This window comes from Theobroma umbraticum, unplaced genomic scaffold (genome assembly GCF_002168275.2).
Source record: "Theobroma umbraticum cultivar Fairchild unplaced genomic scaffold, ASM216827v3 scaffold_31.0, whole genome shotgun sequence".
Lineage (NCBI taxonomy): Eukaryota > Viridiplantae > Streptophyta > Magnoliopsida > Malvales > Malvaceae > Theobroma > Theobroma umbraticum.
In genome coordinates this window covers 1,064,006-1,085,489 of record NW_018397283.1, presented here as the reverse complement: position 1 = coordinate 1,085,489, position 21,484 = coordinate 1,064,006, and the positions used below count along the sequence as shown (strand labels likewise).

At 34.9% G+C, this 21,484-nt stretch overlaps 4 protein-coding genes across 4 annotated transcripts; 2 read left to right on the top strand and 2 right to left on the bottom strand.

The window, feature by feature from the left end:
* The first annotated feature begins 2,045 nt into the window (after positions 1-2,045).
* Positions 2,046-6,892, top strand: LOC110428198 (serine/threonine-protein kinase PBL34-like). Its single transcript, XM_021443945.2, has 6 exons — positions 2,046-2,692; positions 4,487-4,821; positions 4,943-5,078; positions 5,468-5,604; positions 5,713-5,836; positions 6,091-6,892. The coding sequence occupies exons 1-6, from the start codon at positions 2,479-2,481 to the stop codon at positions 6,603-6,605; spliced, it is 1,461 nt and encodes a 486-aa protein (XP_021299620.1). The 5' UTR covers positions 2,046-2,478; the 3' UTR covers positions 6,606-6,892.
* Positions 6,893-7,088: 196 nt separating this feature from the next.
* Positions 7,089-11,711, bottom strand: LOC110428199 (plant/protein). Its single transcript, XM_021443947.2, has 7 exons — positions 11,384-11,711; positions 10,230-10,379; positions 9,923-10,138; positions 9,123-9,244; positions 8,771-8,934; positions 7,688-7,842; positions 7,089-7,436 (listed from the first exon to the last, which is right to left on the bottom strand). Exons 1-7 carry the CDS (start codon positions 11,612-11,614, stop codon positions 7,341-7,343), a joined length of 1,134 nt encoding a protein of 377 aa, XP_021299622.1. The 5' UTR covers positions 11,615-11,711; the 3' UTR covers positions 7,089-7,340.
* Positions 11,712-13,200: 1,489 nt separating this feature from the next.
* Positions 13,201-16,870, top strand: LOC110428367 (hypersensitive-induced response protein 1). The gene is made up of 6 exons (XM_021444187.2): positions 13,201-13,450; positions 14,456-14,648; positions 15,154-15,274; positions 15,722-15,813; positions 15,895-15,991; positions 16,225-16,870. Exons 2-6 carry the CDS (start codon positions 14,460-14,462, stop codon positions 16,581-16,583), a joined length of 858 nt encoding a protein of 285 aa, XP_021299862.1. The 5' UTR covers positions 13,201-13,450; positions 14,456-14,459; the 3' UTR covers positions 16,584-16,870.
* Positions 16,871-17,157: 287 nt separating this feature from the next.
* LOC110428244 (mitochondrial outer membrane protein porin of 36 kDa-like) lies at positions 17,158-19,487 on the bottom strand. The gene is made up of 6 exons (XM_021444018.1): positions 19,327-19,487; positions 19,164-19,231; positions 18,602-18,712; positions 18,242-18,328; positions 17,877-18,085; positions 17,158-17,673 (listed from the first exon to the last, which is right to left on the bottom strand). Exons 1-6 carry the CDS (start codon positions 19,373-19,375, stop codon positions 17,367-17,369), a joined length of 831 nt encoding a protein of 276 aa, XP_021299693.1. The 5' UTR covers positions 19,376-19,487; the 3' UTR covers positions 17,158-17,366.
* Positions 19,488-21,484: the final 1,997 nt, after the last annotated feature.

The following is a 21,484-nucleotide window of genomic DNA, read 5'->3' as shown; positions in this document are numbered from 1 at the left end:
GGTGGCTCTAGAACTTGAAGTTCCTTGTAATGTCAAATCACAGGACTGGTTACTACCAAAATTAGAAAGTGAATGGCAATTTCAATGTGTTAAAACTTGTTGGAATGTGACTTCAATTTTTTCTTTCGGATGGACTAAGAAAAATGACAATTGGTGTTGAAATTTTCCTTAAAGCTTGCTTGCCCTCATATCATCACTCCTAGCCAAAGTGCTTTTGTTGAAGGGAGAAACTTGGTTTGAGGAATGTATTTGCTTGCCCAGGAATTGGTCAAGGGGTTCACTAGGAAGAACTTTGTCAACCTTGATGTGCTCTGAAAATTGATTTCAGAAGCCTTTTGACTCTTTGGATTGGAACTTAATGCTGTTTGGATTCAAACTCCTATGTTCTTATTGTCTATCAATGGGGGTTTGGTTGGATATTTGCAAGGAGCCCTAGGGGTAACACAAGGAGATCCACTTCCTGCTTACTTATTTGTCATTGCTATGGATGTTCTGTCTAAGCTTCTTAATGAAGAAACTGCACAAGGTGTGATCAAAATATCATCCCAAAAATGCCAAAAAGTGGGTGTCAAGCACTGCAGGACTTTTATCAGTCTCTGGTCTTTAATAAACAGCTCAGAAAGTGAGATGTCCCTTCAGGGATTCCTCAGCATACTGTTACAGATATTCAGTCTTCTGTCTGGTTTCCTAATTAGTCAGCTGCCAGTGAGATATTTGGGTGTGCCTCTTGTTACTAGGAGGTTCATCAAGGAAGTTACTCAACTATGCTATTCTTTCTTCTCGAAAGGTAATGACAGTCCTGTTAAGGTGCTCGTATCAGTTGGGATTTCATCTGTCATCCCAAATCTGAAGGTCTTGGGCTGAAAAACTTAAAGGAGTGGAACAAACCATGTATTCTGAAGAATACTTGGCCAATTCTTATCAAGTCTGGTTCTTTATGGGTGGCTTGGACTTCAGCCTATATCTTGAAAGGCAGGAGTGAACTTTGGCTAGGACTGTTATCTGTCAGGGGCATTCTAAATTTCATGTCGGGACTGTTTGCCAGGGCTATTAGGGGGGCAACAAATGAAGGTCTGACTGGCAAAAACTTCTTTGGTTCCCTTCTCAAAATCCCAAAGGCACTCCCTCATTGCTTGGATGACTCTCTTTAAACAGGCTACCAGCTACTAAAAGACACCAGCAGAAGCTCTGCTTGCATTGCAATAGTGGCAAGGACTCTTTTGTCAGAATATTTTGCACATGTCTGGTTTACAGAAGCAGACTGGAGATTGACATCAAGAATGCTGTTATCTACTTCACTTGCAGGGAAAGGAACTGCAGACATTTCTTGGGTCAGAAAGCTAATACAGTTTCAGGAAATCCTGGAAGTCCATTGCAGAAACTATCAGAGGGGAAGCTGAGCAGTTTTACAGGCATTGCAAAGGGATAGTGTGAACAAATGCTCTCTATAACTGTTTTTGCTGCTTATGTGCAAGGTTTTGGCTGTGAATTCTGGTGGCTGCTTCTCAGTATTCAATTGTAGCAGGCCTCCTGGTTCGAGTCACCGTAATTGTAAAGTATTTATACTTAAAAATATGTAAAAGTTTAAGTATTAAAAAATATTTATATATTATCACTTAAACACGAGTATTATTTATAAATCTTTTAAATGTGTAAAAACAAAGTGAAAATACCTATTAAAAACAAAAAGGAAGAGCGAGGCATGAATTTTTCAATGTCGACGCGCGCGTTGGCGTCCGCCCACCGAAGTCGGACACGTCACCATCCAAGTAGGTCCCACTTCTTTTTTTATATTTTTTTGTCTATGCCCGCGCTGCCCACGTTTTTTCACCGCTTCCCAGCAGCCCGAACTACCCTCCCCTCGCCTTTCTCGACCTACAATCCTTCCAAAGCCCGTACGGGGTAAAATCTCTCTCTCACCGGGCACCTCCTGCCCCTTTTCCTCCGGGCAGCCCCATTTTGCTTTTTCTCTAGTCTTTGATTCGATTTAGAATTAAAAAAGAAAAAATAAAATAAGAGAATCAATAATAGTAAGTGAAGGAGAGAGGTGAATATTTTCCCTTTTTTTATCTTTTTTTTTTTGCTTTAAAAACTTTTAAACCATTCAGCTCAGCATTTCAGCTTGTGAGTACATTTTCTTGCCTCCAGCTGAGATTTATTAATTCCATCTTCTAATAATAAAGAACCCAAAATAGAAAAGAAGAAAAGAAACAAACTTTGTTTTGTTCTTGAGCATTTTCCAAGCTCCATCAACATCCTACTTTGTTTTTTTTTTGTTTTAAATTTGGGTTTTTTTTTTTGGGTCTGGTTAATTTGATCTAGCTCTTTCCTCAACTGGGTTTCTCTTGTTTTTAGCTTTCTCTACCTTTTTCTGATAAAGTGGGGTTTTGGGTTAGAACATTACTAAATTTGGGTACTTTTAGTTTTTGTGGGGTTTTGATGGTATGAGAAATTGTTAGGGCTAGAAGAAGAGAGAAGATGGGATTAGGTTTGGAGGAAGTAAAGGTGAAGTCTTGGGATATGTGCAAATCAAAGGGAAGGAAGAAGAAGAAAAAGAGTGAAAAAGAAGATCTTGAAGATGAAGCTGTGGTGGAAGAAACAGGGTGTTGGGTTAAGTTGAGGTTTATTGGAAGCTGCATTTCTGCAAGATCCAAAGTTGATAGTTCTGTTAGTGGGACCAGTACTCATTATGGTAATTTTTTCATTTTTTTCTTGCTAAATGTTACTTTTCTTTTTGTGCTTTGCTATTAAGTTGTAGAACTTGTTTCTTTATTTTTGGTTACCTGGAATTACTTTGAATCATGTTCTCTTTGGCATGTTTTGCTGGATGGAAATGATATGTTTATTGTCATGATCATTTATTGATGTGAATGTGCTTTTGTTAGTTTGTAAGTAGCTCGGAGATGATAACGGGGAAGCTAAGCCAAATGCTAGCTTTTTCTTTTGGCTTGGTGCAGCCTTTAAGATTCTGCATCAAGTTTACGGAGTAATTATTCAAGCAGTGTGTTTGCACTAGTATGATTGGGGTCAATTACTAGATTTTAACTAGCTATTTCTCTTTTGAAAGTGGGGATTCTTTTTTTCTTTTTTCTAAATTTTTTGCATCCAATGAGAGTTTTAACCAAAACCTTAAGCTACTTAAATATATTGTGAAATGTGGAAGTTACTGTCCTGTTCTCATGGATGATCTTGGAATTTGGAATGAGTTTGTTAATGTGAAGACAGAAGAATGGATGACAAAAAACTGAAGATTTATTTACTTGCCATGATGCCTTGTGTCAATCAATAATGTAGTTGCTCAGCTCGCTGTCGGTTTCATTTTCTCTTGCTTTCTGTTTTGCTTTTGTGTCAGAATCTTTTTAACTTGTAATGTGTCATTTCTTGTAAATTTCACAATCTTCGGCCTTGTTACGTGGAAAGACTAGGTCTGGAAACATTGTGAAAACTCTCGTTCTTAGCACTACAGCTGATTGTCTGCTGCAATTAATTTCTTTCTACATGGTGTCTGTTATTGTTTTAGAGGCTAGCGAAGGAAATCAGTTGCTACTTGGAGAATTTGATTTAAATCTTTTGTTAACAGACTAATTATAGAATGTGAATTTAGGTGGTTGGAGTTAGATGTTAATGCTGAACTCTCATGGATGATAGCAGCAAATCAATGTTTAAATGAAGAAACAAACACAGTGAGTATAAGAAGTGAAGGAAACTGCAGTCTGTGACCAATCTTTTAGAGAATTAATTAATAACTGGATGACTAATTTAGGAAATCAAAGGATAAGATTTGCAATTATGCATTTTAATAATTTCCATTTAAGCAAGGTTAGTAGAAATCCAGAATTTCTTAAATGAGAAAGAGGCTTGTTCTCTGGCCTAAAATGAATGGTAGATTGTTTTTATTTGGGAGCAGTTACGGGCTATGGTAGTGACAATAGGCCGCTTAAAACTTGTGGGATGATATAATGGCATGTTTGAAGCAGTGTCAATGGAATATTCTTTTATTGCTGGTTTATTGAAAGACGGTTTACCTGCCAAACTTAGCAGCAATTTGTCAAAGTAGTTGTATTTGAATGGTGGTAGCAGAATTTAGGTTTGGCAGTGCTGGTGTGCCTCAGTTTGGGTGTTTCAGCACTAAATCGTTTTTGTATGAATATAGTTTAACTTTTACGGTCTCCTGTCTCTATTTCTCTCTCAAAAGTTTTACAGTGCATTGTGATTTGTTCTTAGTAATGGTTGAAACCATCCTCTTTAGCAGTTTGTATTTACTGCTCCATTTTAAATGAATTTGAGAAACTCAAAGAAGTTTTACAAGATATATATACTCAAAAATGGACTATATGATCACTGTATCAGCATTCTAATCATGCTGGAACTCATATGGAAAATGTTAGAAGGTGTGACAACTCAAATTCCACAAATATATGTTTTTCCTTGTAGAGACCAATATAATTTTATCTTCTAACATGTTAATCTATGCATTGATGAACAGATAGCAAATCTGCAAATGATACCAGTAGAGATCAACCAACAGCTCCAGTTGTCTCGTCTACAACCACTAGCAATGCAGAAAGTAATGCATCGACTTCCAAACTTGAAGAAGAGCTTAAAGTTGCATCCCGGTTACGGAAGTTCACATTTAATGATCTAAAGTTGGCAACTAGAAACTTCAGACCTGAGAGTCTCCTTGGTGAAGGTGGTTTTGGTTGTGTTTTCAAAGGGTGGATCGAAGAAAATGGAACAGCTCCTGTAAAACCAGGCACTGGGCTTACTGTTGCTGTTAAAACACTCAACCATGATGGCCTCCAGGGTCATAAAGAATGGCTGGTTTGCATCTTTCCTCAGCATTTTCACTTTACAGATTATGTCATACCAGTGCCTCATTTTCTTCCTGTTTTCATTGGAACCATTTAGTCTTTTGTTGATTCTTGGATCATCAATGTGGCAGGCCGAAGTTAATTTTCTTGGTGATCTTGTCCATCCTAACTTGGTTAAACTTATTGGCTATTGCATTGAAGATGATCAGAGATTGCTAGTGTATGAGTTTATGCCTCGTGGAAGCTTGGAAAACCACCTTTTCAGAAGTACGTAGTTGTTTTTTCATCTTTAAGACCAATTTTTTGATCAATGATATTTTACTTTAAAATGTTCATTTTTTTAGGACATCATGAATGTTCATTCACAACCTATAAATAGGTGGATTTCAATCACTTGCTATATATAATTTCTTGTGAAAATTGAGTGAACAAATTTCATCTCTTTCACGTATGGCTGCTTTTTAGATTGAAGTTTCAGAAATAATGGATCCCCAATCTACTTCAGAAAATGCTGACCTCTTAGATATTCAGTTGTATTACTGCTCAACCATGGTAGCTTACATATTTATTATAGCAATATTCTCTAGTTGGGTGTTTTATGTTCGTAGATAACATTGTAACTCTCTGTTGTTTATTGCAAATTATGATTTAAGCAGGGTCCTTGCCTCTTCCGTGGTCCATTAGGATGAAAATTGCATTAGGTGCTGCAAAGGGTCTTGCCTTTCTTCACGAAGAGGCAGAAAGGCCGGTAATATATCGGGATTTCAAAACCTCTAATATCCTACTAGATGCGGTATGTGGTGAAAACTCTAACCTCAATAAAAATTTTCTGTTTAAACAAAAAAAAAAAAGAATTTTTTCTTTGGTATGGATTACTCATTATAGTAATTTGCCATTGCAGGACTATAACGCAAAGCTTTCTGATTTTGGACTTGCCAAAGATGGTCCGGAGGGAGACAAAACCCACGTATCAACCCGTGTGATGGGGACATACGGATATGCAGCCCCAGAATACGTAATGACTGGTAAGCTTTAATTAAAAGGAGATGCTTCTTTAAGTTTGCCGCCTTACATCCCCCTTCCCCATTTTTTATTCCCTCAACCTTATCCTTGAAAGTAAAAAGATGTGCAAGTTAGCTTTTAACTTTGATTGCCTGCAATTTTCTGTATGTATTTCCTTGTTTCAATAACATTCCTGCTTTTCCCTAAGAAAAGCAATGCTTTGTTGTCCTATTTCCTCTTCATTGAGTCTAATCAGATGAACAAAATTCTGTCTCAGGACATCTTACATCAAGAAGTGATGTCTACAGTTTTGGTGTGGTTCTACTCGAAATGTTGACTGGTAGAAGATCCATGGACAAAAACCGACCTAACGGAGAACACAATCTTGTGGAATGGGCTCGGCCTCATCTAGGAGAGAGAAGAAGATTCTATAGGTTGATAGATCCTAGGCTTGAAGGTCACTTCTCAATTAAAGGTGCTCAGAAAGCTGCACAGCTGGCTGCTCACTGTCTTAGCCGCGATCCAAAAGCCAGACCTTTAATGAGCGAAGTGGTGGAAGCCTTGAAGCCTCTACCGAATCTCAAGGACATGGCAAGCTCGTCATATTATTTCCAGACAATGCAAGCTGAACGCATAGGGTCCAGTCCGAATGCTAGAAATGGTATCCGAACTCAAGCCGGATTGCTTTCAAGAAATGGGCAGAGGAGCCTTTCCATTCCAAATGGTTCCCATGCTTCTCCGTATCACCATCAGTATCCCTATCAGTCACCGAAACCCAATGGTAAACCATAATGTTGGGTAGTTAATTATCCTTTTTTCCCTCGACCTCTTCTTATCATTTTACTTCCTTTTCCCCTTCTTTCTTCTCGGTATAGATGTAGTCTGTCAAAGCATTTGTTCCCAGACAATGGAAAAAGCAACAGTGAAAACATGTTTGCCTCATGTTGTGTTTAGGATGATAGCCTCCCCAGCAGGATAGTCAGGGCAGGTGAAAGCTTGTAGAGCACAATGCGATGTTAACCATCTGTTGCTTTAATCTATTTGGAAATATTAAAGATTTGCTCTCTCTCCTTTCTGTTCTTTCTTCCTTGATGTACACAAAGTGCTTGTTTCTTGGTAGCATCCGCTTGGCTGTAAGAGTTGCCTGTAGCAAACATTGTCTCACTCGATGAGTAGCCTTTTATCCTGATCAAACACTGTTTGGCAATGAGTTGTTAGATCATTGGCAACTAGTCAATCAATCATTTTGAAGAATTCCTTGAAGGCATTTAGAACAAGTCTATAACATATGATTAGTGATTGAATGTAGAATCATGGTTTGTGATATAGCCACGGTTTAAACTCAAATGGGCTCTTTAACTCCTTTCATTATACTACAGGCAATTATTTTTGGCACTTTGGACAACTACGACACTAGTTGATTTACATTTAGATCTGTGATAAGAAGACTAACTTATCACGGACCTCTGGCTAGATTTACCCAGAGTTCCAGCCATGATCCTGATAAAGATGTTGGTATGCACCCCATCAAGCTCTCCTTGTAAGCTGCTCTTTGGAGGTGCTCTCAAAGATCTTGTCAGCATTTCCAACCTCAAATCCATCTCGCCTGTGGAACTCTTGAACCTGTGCAATTAAGTTCGTAATACAAGTAGTCAGCACCTGTGAAGCGTTTATAAAAGTACATATTTTTGGCAGATTAACCGATAATCAGAAGATTGTGTCTACAGTGAAGCAATGACATTAAAACCATTCGAAGCTAACACTGTGAGCTAATATCCACAATGGATCTGTGTAAATAGTAGAGTTTTTGTACAATCACTTAAGTATCTTATTGAAATTAATATCTCTATCAACAACCACAAGGTTGTTAATACCTCATTCTCAGGCAAGTTTTTATATTGAGGCAGCACAAGGCGTTCTGCAAACTCGATGTATGAACAGGGAACAGACTCATTGACACCGTCAGAAAAACAGAAAGGGATTGAATCTGCCACTGTTGAACTTTGCATCAGAAGACCATCAGGACTCACTGAAATGGAGGAAATAACGCCATTAAATCGTCAACTCATTTTCCAACAAATAACATGAGCAATAATTGATTATTGACAATATTCAACATGGTCAAAAGCACCATATTTAACTAACAGAAAAATGAGTATAAACACAAAAGCTGTTACTAGAACAGCAAAAGGGGTTGGAGGAAGGAAAAAGGCAACCCCTAAATAAGCTAAATAGCTATTGCAATATGAAATGTTCTGAACAATTCCTAATCTTGCACAAAGCTTCAATAGTTTACTTGTATAACAGAATAATAATCCAACTGTGCCAAGTGAATGTTCATTCAAGATTTCTTTTTCTTTGATGATTACAAGGAAGCATTCAGAAAAGAATACATTTAACCCCTAAAGTTGGAGCTATTCACATGACATTTATGCAAAACACCATATGCATATTTTATTGTTGCGTTTTAAGGTCAAAAATGAAGTACAGAGAAGCATCTAATCTTAGCCTCTTAATCGCTGGAGAAATCCAGAGTGACTATGAAAAGCTTGAGAGCTCCTCAAAAAGCTTTAATTATTTCTTATTATCTGGTTGGCACCAAGTATTTCCCAGGTTATGAAGACCCTTAACTCAAGCATGATTACAGAAAACACACACACTCACAAAGATACATAGCATTTTTACAGCTTAATCCATTAAACTCTCTTCGTCGTGCCAGAATGCCAAAGGAACTTTTCATTCTCTAAAATTAAAATTAGAGCAGCCAAAAGCTACCATTTCATACGTTGAAAGATCTGCTTTTATGAGTATTATGTGTATTCCATTCATCTCATACCCTTCCTATTCCATTTCTATAACATTTGACGTTAAGAGGGGAGTCTGCTTGATATAACTATTAGCAATGTCCATGTATGACTAATATAAAACAGCGTGAAGTGTTTCAAAAAGTTGCAAACCTTTTAGAACTCCTCCTTCAGAATTCAACTTGAACCCATTCTGTTCGATGAAGTGGTTGAGGCTTTTGATATTCCTCAAGTTAGATTTCAGCCGATGAGTGGAGATAGTGACATGATTGAGTGCATAGCCATTGACAAGGGTCCAAGCAGCATATTCACTTTCCCTGAGCATTAGATAAATGTAAGTAAACATTTGTAAATGGAGGCTCGTCCATAATCAAAGTCAACCACTTTAGTTCGTATAGCACTAAGATGCCAAAAGGTAAAGTCAGCTCAAATTATATTGTTAAGTGTTCTATCTTCCTAGAGAAAATGTGTTTGCTCAGATAAAGAAAGACAATCAAATAAATACCCTGCCAGTTGTTGAAATTCAGAATACAAGGGCTTCTCCCATGTTAAAGATCCCAGAGAACTTGCAAGAGCTGCATGTTTATTCCCGCTACCAGCTTTTCCAGTGTATTTTCTGATTATTTCCTGAAATATCATTGTCACTAAAATGAGCAGATGAGAATATAAAACAGAAACAAGATGCAAAGATGATGTCAGATACAAATTATGGTGTCTCCCCATTATAGCATCTTTAGCTAGATTTCTGTACAAATAACTGAGGGATCTTTCCATATTAGAGAAAAAGAAAGGCATCATTTTTTATATTAGGGCTTTCCCACATTAATTATCGACCTTATACATTATCTGTAAAACAGCTGAAATGAAATCGTAGAATATAAAAAAAAAATCTGCTAAAACTATTATCAGTTTAATCCAACTCTAGGCAAGAAAATTCATGAATTCTACAGGTCTTACAAACATTTGGACACCTGAAAGCCACAATTCACATTTTTTAACTAGTTTCACTTAAATAAATTTTAAGAACCAACTGTAATTTCCCACGTCCACATCTAATGTAAATGTGATTGTTAAGACTTATATAACAATTCAAGTTCATTACTACTAGTAATTTAAGCTTGAGCTTTTAAAAGTCACGTGGTTTAGATCCGAAAAGTTATAGAGTCAGTGCTTAAACTTGGGTCGTTATAAATATTATTAAAACCTGTGCCAGTTCGATGTGGGCTTCCACATTACAAGAGCATGTGGTTCACCAACCATGGCTAAAAGATAACGTTGACTAAAACTGCACCAGTACAGACATACCTGAGTTTTGGGGCTCATTTGATCCACGAGAAGCTCTGAAATGAATACTCTTGGCCAGGGCCCATTAACACCACTGCCACCATTTTGGGAGGAACTACGGGGAGGAGAAAACCACAAGGCTTTCAATTTTTTAGCAGGCAATCTTAGTTCCTCCTGTTGTGTATACCCATAGTCCAGAAAAAAACTTGCGATGGATTTAATCCCATAACCATTTACCTAAATTATCAAATGAGATAGAATTCAGAGCTCAATATAATTAATTAAGAACAACTGATTCTCAAACAATTTGAAAGCAAAGGCAGCTTACCCCAAAAGTCCTGAAAGCCAGATGATCATAGCAGATTTGTTCATCATCAACAGAACGGACAAGTTCCAAGATGGCTTTTGCAGTGGGGTTTCTATTTAAATAAACTGTTTCCATACTTGTCAAGACATCTCTGAAAAATGATTCACCTCCCTGCAACAAAGATAACATATAAAAAGTAAATGGTTGAGATACAAATATTGGACAAAAGTAAAGTACAAAACTTGAAGATATTCACATTGAGAAGGCCAGAGATTGGCTTTGCCAGCTTCTGGAACCAAGTTAAAGAACTCTGCAACATCTTTTTCCCCTTCTTTTTTTTCCTAGGGAGGGATGAGTCTTAAAATCCTTGGTTTTAAGAAGTTCAGTTTTATCTTAGCTCTGTTTTCTCCTACTTATAAGGCAGAATCTATCATGCTGGACGCCAATATAGTAAACTAAAATGTGAACCAACACCTGCTTATTAAATTACCCTGCTGGATCTCTCTAAAAAGTATAAAGTAAAAAAACTCCCTTGTTTTTGTAATAATTTTAACTGCTTTAGTCACACATACAATGCATAATACCAAATTTTTTTCTAGTTATATCGATCAAAAAAGATTTATCTTTTCGGCTTTAAATTTCAAAATTATCATGCACTTCTAACAATATAAATTAAAAAAAAAAACCATTTTGACACAAAAATATTGAATATATCTATACATTACTTAAATTTTATCAAATAAAATCACACAAAAATCTCCATAATTTTGTGTTCTTTTACTACTACAATTGATCACTTATCATTCACTAATTACTTTATAATGTAGAATTTAAATAATTTAGATATTAAATTAATCATATAATCCATCACTTAAGCTTAACTCAAACACTGAGAAAGCAATAAAATTTAGATAAAAATCTTAAATTTGAGCATTTTATTAAAAAAAAAAATGAACTATATATCATATGAAAACAGAACTTAAAATTATTAATTTAAAATACGTAAAGCGGTGAAGTTTTTGTTAATACTTTACGTGTTCAGTCATCTAGCAGGCACGTATACAAGAAAACAAGAGCAAGAAAAACAAGAACTGTAGGCTGAAACAGTTCCACAATGAAACATTATTTCACGAAAGAATATCATTCTTTTTCACTAAGAACAAGAGGAGGATCACCTCGTGACGAAAAGAGTGAGATTGAACATCTGATTTAGAGGCGCAAACGGTGCAAAACTTTAGATTCCCGGACGAAACTGAGTTCCGGGGAAATGAAAGGTGGCTGAAGGAAACGAAAGCACGGCGTAGCGGTTGAAAGGAGGAGGCGGCCAGAGACGGTACCGGAGAGGCGGTTTTAGTAATCGCCGACGAACAAAGACACGAGGAAAACATCGTTGATACTAGTCTCATGAGATTCCTCGACTGTAAAAGTATCAGCTTTACCGACCGGGTACTGATCAGAGAGTACTTTTCGCCTTTTTTTTTTTCCTGAAATTCCTAGAATTCCATTTTGGTTATAATTATTAATTTATAGTCTTACCACTTACCTTTTTTTCCAATTTATGACGTCATTATAGCTAAGCAATATTTTTAAAAATAAAAAGAAAAAAACAGTTACAGGGGTAATATTGCACGGAATTACTGTGGTAAAGTACGTGATAACGCAGAGTTAATTACTTAAGAAGGGAATAACGTGCTAGTTGGGAAGTCTGCTTGCGTGGCAGGATGAGAGTGGCTAGTTCGGATTGCGTCCAATTTTGGCAATGAGCCCATTCCAAGCCGGCATTCATTATTATAAGATCGGATGCGGCTTGTCCGGATAGAGATCGAACGTGGACATGTCCTCAAATTCCAGATAACCATTTTGACCTTGATTTGTGGGGACAATCAGGTACTCTCGATACTAGGTTAAGAGCAGGCATACTGTCTTAATCATAAATATTTATATATAACTATGTACTCTCGACACTAAATTTAATGATGACCATAAATATGTAAAGATAAAAATTATAAAAAATATTAAATTATTGTTTAATTTTTTTTTGAAAAAAAAATTGTTTGTAATACATCATGTAAAATTTATTTTGAATGAACAATCATACAACAATTATATTCTGTTTTTATTCTTCTTTTCATAATCTTATAATCTTTTCAAAATATTACGAAATTTAAAATTAATTTTAAATTAATTGTTTCAATGATCCTTGACGATATTGGATCGATTCACATCACATGATAATCATATTTCGATTTTATTTTTTTTATAATCTTGTAATATTTTTTAAAATATTATAAAATTTAGGGTTAATTTTGAATTAATTGCATTCAATAAATTTCGAAGATATTGGACCAATTAGATGTTAACTAAATGGCCATGGAATCACTTGGCCCACCCAAATGGTCCATATTGGATGGGCCCTCTCTTTACGAGAACGACGTCCATAACAGTATGGCAATGTCAAATTATGAACCCAAAGCAAATTTGGTGTGAGCCACTCCATTCCTCCATTTCAAACTTAACGTTAAGTGATATTATTCATTAGGCGTGATCACGGGCTAATTAACGTAAAAGAAAATTTTTTCTTTCTATTTTTCATCATACATTACGTGATCATCGGATCAGTATGCTTTGATTTAGATCAAAATTAGATTAAATTTATATAAAAAAGCTTTATTTTTTTATCATAATAAAAATTCTTATTTTTAAATTTATATTCACAAATAACTTTTAAACGCTTAATAAAAAAATAATAATCATCAAATCTAATAAGAACGTCTCTTTTTGTTTAGGAGACATATAACATATTCACGTAACAATGGATTTATACTTAAAAAAAATCTTATTTATTCCACGCCAATAATGATGAATTCACGACAGTTACTAAAATAAATTATTTTATATAAAATAAAATAATTGAGAAATTAGATCCTAGTTATGGGATTTAGTAACGACTTCATTTCCCGCGGGGTTTATAAAGCGACGGCGCAAAATATCTTCTCAGCGCTGAAACAGACAAAACGATTAAGGAATAGAAAGACTTGTCTCTTCCCACTACATCCCTTTCCCAAGTCGACGCTCGTTCTCATACGTCGTCGTGTTTCCCCGAAATTGCTTCAGTTTCTATTTCAAAACTATTAAATAATCATCAACGAGTATCAGATTTCGCGACTCGCGAGCGAAGAGCGAACTGTGTTTTCACGATTTATTTGCCTCTTTCTCTGAATCTTGAATTCCTTCTTGTTAAGGTAAGCCAAGATCTTCTTCTTTTTCTTCTTGGAGTAATGCAATTCTCGTAATGATAGATTCGATTTTCCATTTTTTTTTTGCTTTCTTTTTTCGTTTTTGATTTCCCTTCGCGGTTTTGCTCACTGACTGTTGTTTTTGTCTTTGGTTCTTTGAAATCATGAAAACACCGAAGGACAAAACTTGGGGTTTTTTTTTTCTCATTATTTTGACCTGTAATTTTCTTGGAAAGCTTCGAGTTTCTTTATGAGTTAACTCGGTTTTCACGTTTTGCGCCATTGATTTTTGAATCAACTGTAAACGAACCTTGATTTTCTTATTTCAATGAAGATTTGTTTTTGTCTTACCTGGATACAATAATACAGTATTTTAATTACAGTATTTTGTTTATTTCTTTTTTATTTGTTAATGGTAGTAGCTCTTACTTCTCTGGCCTGAGCTGTATAAACCAATAAAGTTCTCTTAGTTCTATGAAACACAACGTTTGCTGACTATTTCCATCTTTTGAAGAGGATTTGTTGTGGTTTTATTTGGTGGGTCGTTTATCTGCATCCTTAATTATTATATAATAAGAAGGCTTGAATCGTATTTGCTTCGTTGTTGAGCATATATTAGAGAACCAGTCACGATCAAGGTTGAAAGATTCAACGAAAGTTTCTTTCTTTTGTTCTTATCTTTTCGATTTAACGTTTGTAGATGTATTCATGCTTGTTGGTATCTAAAAACCATGACTATAACCGGTAACAACTGTCTTGATTCTTGACATGGGTCTTACTTATTTGTTTATTACGTTAGATGTGATATATTAGTATGAGTTTCTTGTGTCTTGGTTGAGTATTTAAAGGAATTGTCGGAACAGTTTGTTTGGTTTTCTACAAACCAGACGCAAAATGTGTGTGAAAGAAAGATTGATTTGTTGTGTGTGTGGTTTTCTTTTTATGTGAATTTAATGTTTTGATTGGAGTCTGTGTATGCTTATTGATGTTGGAATAATTTATTTTCATCAGAAAAATGGGGCAAGTTCTTGGGTGTATTCAAGTGGAGCAGTCAACTGTAGCTATTACAGAAACCTTTGGGAAGTTTGATGAAGTGCTTGACCCTGGTTGTCATTGTTTGCCTTGGTGTTTCGGTAAACAGGCCGCTGGTATTCTCTCCTTGCGTGTGCAGCAACTGGATGTTCGATGCGAAACAAAAACCAAGGTTTGTTGCATAATTGATATCCACATGACTGGTGCATTATTTTGAATTTTCAATCCAAAATAGCTGTTATTGTTTTAGAATTCATAATATGGTTTGATTGGATATAATGCTTCTCATAAGATAAACGGAACGAGTTATTGATAATGGAAGTTTAAATTTTATTCTTTGGAAAAGATAAAGAGAAAGGTAATAATGAGTTTGATAAGGCAGTTAGAGCACTTAATTATTCTCCTCAAAATTTCTGAGCGATAGGTTCTTTTTCCAACTGTTTTTTTCCTTCTAATTTGTATTTTTATTTATTTTCTGAGGGGCTGAAAGAGAAGCAGTTATTACAAATTGATTTGAGAGATTTTATTGTAAAAAAGCTTTGAGAAACAGTGTTGGATGGAGTTGATGCATAGTTGGTTATGTGCTCTTTTTAAGTGAAAAGCATTCGCTGATCTGTCGACAGTGTGGACCTCCATCTATCATTCCCACTGACTTTGATGTTTTATAATGTCTTCAGGATAATGTGTTTGTGAATGTGGTTGCTTCAATTCAGTACCGAGCCTTAGCAGACAAGGCTCAAGATGCTTTCTATAAGCTCAGCAATACCAGAGCCCAGATCCAATCATATGTCTTTGATGGTATGTATGTTCTAACTTTATCTTACTTTGTGTAGGAATGTGAATCACGGCTGCTCTGCTCCATCTTCTTCTATGTCTAATATCTGATCTGTGCTTATTTTAAATTGGAACAATTATTGCTACACGCCTCAAAAAGGATTTCCTCATTTTTTGGAACCGTTCATATGATTTTTCCCTTGAACTGTCTCAGGAATCATTGGAACCTCATTCCATTTCTTGCCTTGGAGAGGACGTGAATCATTTGAATTCTCTCTCTCTAAAGTTTTCTCAGCTTTTTGCTCTCAAAGATTTTGAATGTTTTGAAGAATTATTCTGTGCTTTGAACCCTATGCAATCTGTGTTTATATTAATCAAGTCTACTCATGCTTTAACTGGCCAAAATTCAAGTCATTATGTTTTTAGATCATAGTTCTGAGGATGAACTAAGGGAATATATTTTTTATTTAGTTATTAGGGCAAGTGTTCCGAAGTTGGATCTGGATTCAGTTTTTGAACAGAAGAATGATATTGCCAAAGCTGTGGAAGAAGAACTTGAAAAGGTATCGCTCTGTCTACTATGTTGTTTTAGGACAAACCAAAGTTGTTCAGACTAAAACAGACCTGTTATTGTGGATCTTTAGGCCATGTCACATTATGGGTTCGAGATAGTTCAGACCCTTATTGTGGATATTGAACCAGATGAGCATGTGAAGAGGGCAATGAATGAGATAAATGCAGGTATATTTTGCGGAACTTTATGAATACTTGTATTTATTTTGCTGTTTTATTTGGCTTCCTTGCCCTTAATTTATCGAAACTTTACCTTGTTAGTCAATGTTCGTATACTTGCTAGGCTTGGAATATTCAGAAGAGCTACCTGTGCATCAGATGAAGAAATTATGTTAGGATAGTATAGCTTGCTTAACCATGAATATTGTCTATCCTGATATATGTTTACTTGGCACGAATAGCTGCTAGATTGAGGGTTGCTGCCAATGAGAAGGCTGAAGCAGAGAAGATACTGCAAATCAAGCGAGCTGAAGGAGATGCCGAGTCAAAGTATCTGGCTGGACTTGGTATAGCTCGGCAGCGTCAGGCTATTGTAGATGGACTTAGGGACAGTGTGCTGGCCTTCTCTGTGAATGTACCTGGGACAACATCTAAGGATGTGATGGACATGGTTCTTGTGACCCAATACTTCGACACAATGAAGGAGATCGGTGCATCGTCAAAATCCAACTCTGTTTTCATCCCACATGGACCAGGTGCTGTAAGAGACATTGCTAGTCAAATCAGGGATGGCCTTCTCCAAGGCAGAACCATTGAGTAGCCTCAAGGCTTGCATAGCATCGTTACCCCTCCTTAATATGATTGAGATTTATGATTCAAGTTTGCTTTCTAAATCTTTGGACTTTCTCAATATGTACAAAAACAGTATAGTAGTAGTACATGCGTGTTAATAAATTGGGTGTTGAGCTTTGTTATTGTACCTAAAGATATGACAGTTTTTGGTTGTGGATAAAAGATTTAATGGCTTTTCATCTGTTGCTACCACTTGTGTATTATATTCACGAATTATATTTGATACACTGTCCATGAATAATTTCTATTTGTTTATCATTCAGCGTTGATTTATTTACGAGATAGTAATATTCGATTCATTATCGTCAAATATACACCCTAAACCCTATTCGGATTGGATGATTCTGTTTATGATATATGCGAAAAATAACCAACACGGTTACTAGTCACTACCAAATACCGGAATCCAGTTGAAAGAAATCATCTTAAATCGAACACTCTGGGCTGAATTACCTCAAACAGCAATTCATCTGAAAATCCAGCAAGTAATGACCGATGATAACCTGCCTGCAATATTAGTGACTGAAATTAAGTAAAGCAAGTGAACTAATAGCATGTAAGCAACACTTGATTTCACAGATGAATAGACAACATGAAACTTGTTCAACAAATTGCTGATTTCAGTTCGTGAATCGCAATTATTTTTTACAATCCATGACCATCAAATCCGTAAAGACTACATTATTTCTTTCCAGTCTCCACCAATCAAAATCAAGGCCTGCCTTCATTCACACAATGGTAATAGTTTTGCCTATGGCTTGAGTACCAAGGCCATCCCAACCTTAGCACTCTTTTCAATTGCTCTGGTGTCCACCTCCCCAGAGATAGTTAAGAGAGATTTTGGGCGCCACTCATGCTGGATCAAAGCACTTGCTCGGCCAAAGTTGTTCACCCGAGCCTTCACTGTGGTCAATGGGTCAAGGCAGTGCTGCGTACCAAATGTGAGGGTATTCTCATTGCTTGAAAAGCTATGGGTAAGCTCCGCACCAACTGCTGTGTTAGTCAATGGGCTAACAATGTGGTAGTAGGAAGCCGTAAGATTGTCACATTTATCATTGCTGTAGTTATTCACAAAAATAACAACATCAAAACCAGAGAGAATAATGAATTACATGCACAAGTAGCAAAAACGACTCAGCCTAAGTAATGATCAGGATCATATAAAACAATTGGCTTCTTAAGGGAACAATTCCATGTATGAGAAAAACTAGATATGCAGACCTAAAAACTTAGCCACAACTCTGGAGAAAGGACAACTTACACAGTCACGGAAGCAATGAGGTCAGAATGGGTGAAATTCAATCCAGCATTCAATTTGGTGAAGTTCCCACTGGCAGTGTCAAATGAAACATCAGTTCCAACAGAGACACAATTGTTTCCCACCACACCAGAGAAGTTAACAAGAGGATTTGCAGTCAATCCAATGCTAGTGCTAATTCCAGCATATTCATGCAGGTATTGCAGTTCCACCTGTTAAGTACAATAGAGACCTAGTCATGCCCATGTGAAGTCAATAAGTGTACAGAAAGGAAAGGCTAAGATAGCCACAACTCATTAGTTAAACCAGCACGTTAAAATGGTATTAGCAACATAAATTTTAATAAGAGGAGTGAGGGTCTCTATTACCTTTCCGGACCTTTGATCAGGCACAACAAAGCTAAAGATAGTCTTCAGCCCAGGTGCCGGCTCATCAACAGTGACAGTGGTGAAAAGCTACAAAAATTAAAAAATTCAAAACATCACAATGAGATCATACCTAAGCCTAAACCAAATTGACTGCATCAAAAAGTATAAAACCAAAGAATGCTTGTTGCCACAATTTTTAAGGGGCGATACCACTTTGCACAACAATACAGGAAAATAACATCAACTGCATTTGTATTCATGAGAATGAAATACGCATGCATGCATGCGTGCAGAAACTATATGATTATGGCCTTAGAGATACAAGCACTTATTGAATTGTAAGAACATTGAATAACTCACTTTTGAACTAGTGTCGACTTTCACATCAGTTGTGATGTTCTTGTTCTTCAGCTGAGTGCTTACATCAGCCAAAAGCAATTCACCTTTCTTAATCCCAGTTGATGTGATTGCCTGACACGTATACCGAATTAAAGAATCAAAATATCAACTAGATAAGAAATTAGCATATAAAAAAGGAAACAATGAGCCAAAAACACCAGCTCTCTAGATCAATCATTAAATCAGGCAATTAAATTTTTCATGCAAACATATCAAATTAACATAAAAATCTAGAGAAATCATATGAAATTTTATAATTAAGCAAAAACATTAAAATCTTAAACATAATAACATGCTTCCATCCACATTATACATAATAATTTTGACTCAATCACCACAATCATTAATGACTGAAATAAAATAACAAATACGAAATCAGGCTCATATAACAACGCATATATAAATATATATATGTATTAATCTTAGAAGAGTTAATTAAAGTCAAAAATCAAATTAAAAAAATCGAAAATGAACAGCTTAAGTTTTATGAAATCAGCTGAAAAAATTAAGAAGAAAAACTCACGACTCCATTGGAAGTGTAAGTAGTGACAGTGAACTTGTGGTCACCCTGGTAATCCTTGTAAAGAAGATCTGAATTTAAAAAAAAAAAAGACAAAAATCAATTAAAAGCAGTTAAAATGAAAAAAAGAAATGAAACTAAAGTAGGAAACGATAAAATTTTTCACCTCTAGCCTTTTTGCCGATCTCGGAGTAGAGACCAGGACCCTTCCCCATGCTTTCTGTTTTTTTCCCAAGAAAATGGAGAGGAAAATGAGAGAAACGAGGGCTGGTTCGGGTTACTGACTTTTGGCTGTTTTTGCGAAAGACAGGGAAGAAAATGAATAAATCAATAAAACCCTAATTAATAAATATTTCTTGTTTACACCGAGGAGTGATTTTGGACCGTTGATCTTGCGTTGAGAAAAACATTCGCTGTTCTTGGCCGTTGATATCAACCCCCGGGCTGTTGCCTCCTCGAGAATCGAGGATTGCGCATATTCGCTTAATCTCGTTTTCGGTTCCGTACCTCCCGTTTTAGAATGGAGTTTGATAATATTCGGTTTTATATTTCTCATATTTTTAATTTTTTTCATATAATATCTTATATTTTTTAATTAATAAATAAGTTCTATTTTTATAATAAATAATATTTTTTAATTCCGTTTAACAAAATTATAAAATATTTTCAATTAAAAATTTAATTTGTTTGTAACACTTTGAAGTCTTTTGATAGTTTTATTTTTAAAAAATTTAACAATATAATATTTGTTTGAAAAAAAAGAAATTATTGAATGAGAGTTAATTAAAAAAGCATGACATATTATATAAGAAAAATCGAAACTATAAAGATGTAATGAAACTTATCGAGCGAGAGTTAATTTGAAAAAATATATATAATATACTATAAGAATGTAATGAAATTTATTATTGAAAAAAATATTATATGAGAAAATTTGAAATTATAATGGCATAAGTAAGATTCATCGACGGCTTCATAAAATGGGTTTGGGCCTTTGACAAGGCTTATTTATTTTTAGAAGTTTGAAAATTGGGTCAAATGACAATCTGCTTTTAGAAGAGAAGCCCACAGTGTCAATGCTGTGTGGTCCAAGCCCACAATCTACCCTTTATTTGATAGGTTTAGACTAGCCCAATAAATTTTACGCTAAACGAAATCTTGGGTCGGGTTAGAAAATCGGGCTTAACAACTACTTCTTCCGTTCTACAATATATTATTTTATTTTAATTTTTTTAATTAAAATTTTCAATTTTGATTCAAATATATTTATTTATCAAATTAAATTTTAATAATTATACATTAAAAAATAATTTATTCAAAATGATCATCTGAAAGTAAAATGACATTAAAGTTAATAAAACTGACAAGAAAATATTTAAAAATTAATAATATTCATAAATCTAGAGTCATAGATAAGTACAATATAAGAGCTACTTTTTATGACTTTTTTCCTTAGATATGTCTTATTTTCAAAACTTCTCTTCATATCGGATATTTGGATAAGTTACATATAGCAGTATTATCCTTTTTTCTTATATAGGATAAGTTTGATTATCTATAATTATCCTTTCTTTTTTTTATAATTATTACTTTTACATGCGAGTGTTAAATTAACTAATTCAATTAAATATTTATTTATTTCTTAAAAAGGAAAATAAAACTTCCTTGCCGTCTACGGATCTATAGAGAAACATGTCGGCACAAAGATAGACACGCAAGAACTGATTTTCCCATACTCCATGATAAGATTTTGGAAATAACATCTTAATCAAGTAAATATATATTTTTAATTTATTTAATTACTTGGTCTCAAATGAATTTCAATATGTTTATAATTTCAAAAGTTTTAATCTCGAGATTTTAATTTTTTTAGTTTATTGATCGTTGACTCTTTCGCTAAACGTCAAGATGAAATGGGAGCATGCAGATTTCCGAATATTGTCTTATGGTCAGAGTTAATTTGTTGAATTATTTATTATTTTAATGGAAATGTCACATCGTAAGCATTGAAATATATATATATAAATAATTTATACATGAATACGTGAATATTTACTTAAATAATACATCACTATATATAAATATTTCGACTAAGAATCTCAATTGTTATTCCTTCTTTATTCTCTGTCCTTTTGGGGAATAAAAGTGTAAAGCATTATTGATGGAAAAAAAGCAAAAAGTGATGTTTCTTTTTATAATTTAGTTTTGGCAAAAGAAAAAAAACAAATTGTGAGTGTAAATCCTTTTTAGTGAAAATAAAAAATATTAATTTTTTTAAGAAATTGATTTTAATATTAATAATAATGAAGAAATATTTTCGGATA